Source organism: Neolamprologus brichardi, chromosome 2 (genome assembly GCF_056152115.1).
Source record: "Neolamprologus brichardi isolate AB-2024 chromosome 2, ASM5615211v1, whole genome shotgun sequence".
Lineage (NCBI taxonomy): Eukaryota > Metazoa > Chordata > Actinopteri > Cichliformes > Cichlidae > Neolamprologus > Neolamprologus brichardi.
In genome coordinates, this window is record NC_142105.1 from 19385160 (window position 1) to 19387521 (window position 2362).

The 2362-nt window shown below is 43.5% G+C and overlaps 1 protein-coding gene across 1 annotated transcript; it reads left to right on the plus strand.

The window, feature by feature from the left end:
• Positions 1–206: 206 nt before the first annotated feature.
• LOC118454514 (uncharacterized) lies at positions 207–1831 on the plus strand. Its single transcript, XM_035909643.2, has 2 exons — positions 207–241; positions 1036–1831. The coding sequence occupies exons 1-2, from the start codon at positions 207–209 to the stop codon at positions 1829–1831; spliced, it is 831 nt and encodes a 276-aa protein (XP_035765536.2).
• The last annotated feature ends 531 nt before the right edge of the window (positions 1832–2362 follow it).

Sequence of the window (2362 nt, forward strand, 5' to 3'; positions counted from 1 at the left end):
TCCAGCTTTGCTCACAGACATGACACCACAGAGTGAGAATGAGCCAACTGAGCTGAAGCAACCGACACTAATAAGAAGAAGAGAGCTGGGGCTCCTCACACTCACTGTTTTCCATTTGCCCAAGCCGGCAGTCAGGCTGGGATGAGGGGCTAAAATGTGATTTTTTTAAAAAGAAGGGATCAACGCACAAGAGGTGAAACAGGGCAATGACCTTCAGTCGCGACTTCCTGTCTATACACAGGTGAGTTCCTTAGATATTAGAAGTGATAGACGAAGGTTAACAAAGCTGAGGAAATTATCTAAATCAGGGGTAGGCAACTCCAGGACTCGAGTGCTGGTTTCCTGCAGGTTTTAGATCTCACCCTGGGCCAACACACCTGAATCAAATGATTAATTTGTTCCCAGGCCTCTGGAGAGCTTCAAGACATGTTGGGGAGGTAATTTAGCCATTTGAATCAGCTGTGATGGATCAAGGACACATCTAAAACCTGCAGGACACCGGCACTCGAGGCCCGGAGTTGCCCACCCCTGATCTAAATGAAGCTAACTTTTATAATTAATAAGAGCAGTTTCAAACGTATTGTTTTCCAGATAGTTTTAGTTAAGGTTTGAATACATACATACTGTGAATCATGAGAGTTTTTATACACATAAACTGGTATATAGCTACTTTGCTTTGGAAATTTTAAAGGTTTGTACGTTATATTTATTTTCCAATTAAAAGCATAACTTACTGCTGTATTTTTCAGTGTAAATTGACTTATAGGCTAAATGAAGTTAACATGAGTCATCTTAAGATTCCTGTAAAGCTGAGGAATTTATCAGTGGTTTGTTTGCTTGCCTGGGCTTCTGCCTTCATGAGTAGTACTGCCTACTCATAAAAATAGAGAACAGCATTAAGAAATCTATGTAGACGAGATAAGTCAGCAGTGAGTCCGAGGCAGCGACAATTTAGCGACAATTTAGAGAATTATTTAGTGTCTAAACTGTTTTATGTCATTCTGAGCTAACCGCCCCGTGCTGCACTCTCTGCAGGTCGCATCAACTTTTAAAGTCGATCTGGGAGATAAGCTGCCTCTGCCTTCCTGGTTTAGTCACAAAAGGGGTGCACCCGGCCTCCAAAGGATGGCTACGCAGGTTTTTACTGCTGAAGCTGGTGACGGTGCTGCTGTTCCCCCATGGGGTGGGCCTCCCCCTGCTCCTGGGCTGTGTATTCAGCCTGCGTGCTCTGTTGCTCCTGCGCTCCCCTCACATCTCCACCAAGCCCTCCACTGTCCTCCTGAGCCAACTGGCTCACTCAGATAGCCTGGTGCTGCTGCACTGGGCGATTCGGCTGGGAGCGACCCTGGGCAAGTGGATGGAGGAGGCGGGCTGGAAGGCGGAGGTGAGTTTTATGAAGGACGGGAAATTGGTTTGGTGGAGAGAGGCCGCAAAAGTGCTCTGTCATCAGCTGCTTGATGCACATCAGCTGGCCTCTCTGCTGCTGTTGGGTCTGCTGGGACTCGAGGCCATGCTGGTGTCACGCTGGCCTCAGCAGACTCTGAGATTCAGGACTTCTCGCTGGGCGCAGCTCAGCTGCCATCTGGCCTGGATGCTTGTGCTGCTGGAACTCACGTCTTTGCTACACTGCAAAACATTGCAGGACTTCAGACTTCAGACGTACCCCTCAGCATTTCAGGATGCTCAGATTTCCCCTCCTGGCATCGTGCTTCCCCCCTCCCTGCCTACCTTCTCATGTTATCTGAGGAAGATGTTATGGCTGGTGAATTTATGGCTGCATTACACCATCTTCTATGGTCAACCACAGAGGAAAAAGAGTTCTTATCATTAGACCTTTGTAAGAAGAGGGGAAATGGTTGTATTTATACAAAAACAAAATTGTATTTATAAAAACTTATTTTACAAGCCAGACTATGTAAGCTTTTCTGCGAATAATCTGTCATACAGACTATTTAATTTTAATTTATAAAACCAATAAAAAAATATACTAATGTAAAAATGAATGCTTTAAAATGTTAATAAACATGAATTTGACTACAGAAAGCAAAGTAGAAGTTACACTAGGCCTACACTAGCTGGAACAGGAAATACAAGGGTTTCATACTTACAGTAGTCATAAATAGACAACTATTCAGTGACTAATCCATCATCTGCATTCCCATTTGCATAGCCACTTATCCTGTTCAGGAGCTTCAGAGTAAAATGAAAGTGATTTTTCATAAACAGATTATCATTGAGGAAAATTAGCTTTATGAATGATCTGAGGAATTTGCTTTAAAAATTAATAACATTTTAATTTCTATAAATTACCTTTAATTTGACCTTTAATTTGAGTCCACCTATCGCCCTATGACAGCTGAGG

Excerpts from the sequence above, each read along its gene's own strand:
- LOC118454514 (XM_035909643.2), top strand. The coding sequence starts at position 207 with ATGACCTTCAGTCGCGACTTCCTGTCTATACACAG. Across the intron at positions 242-1,035 it reads GACTTCCTGTCTATACACAG|GTCGCATCAACTTTTAAAGT; the intron begins GTGAGTTCCTTA and ends CACTCTCTGCAG.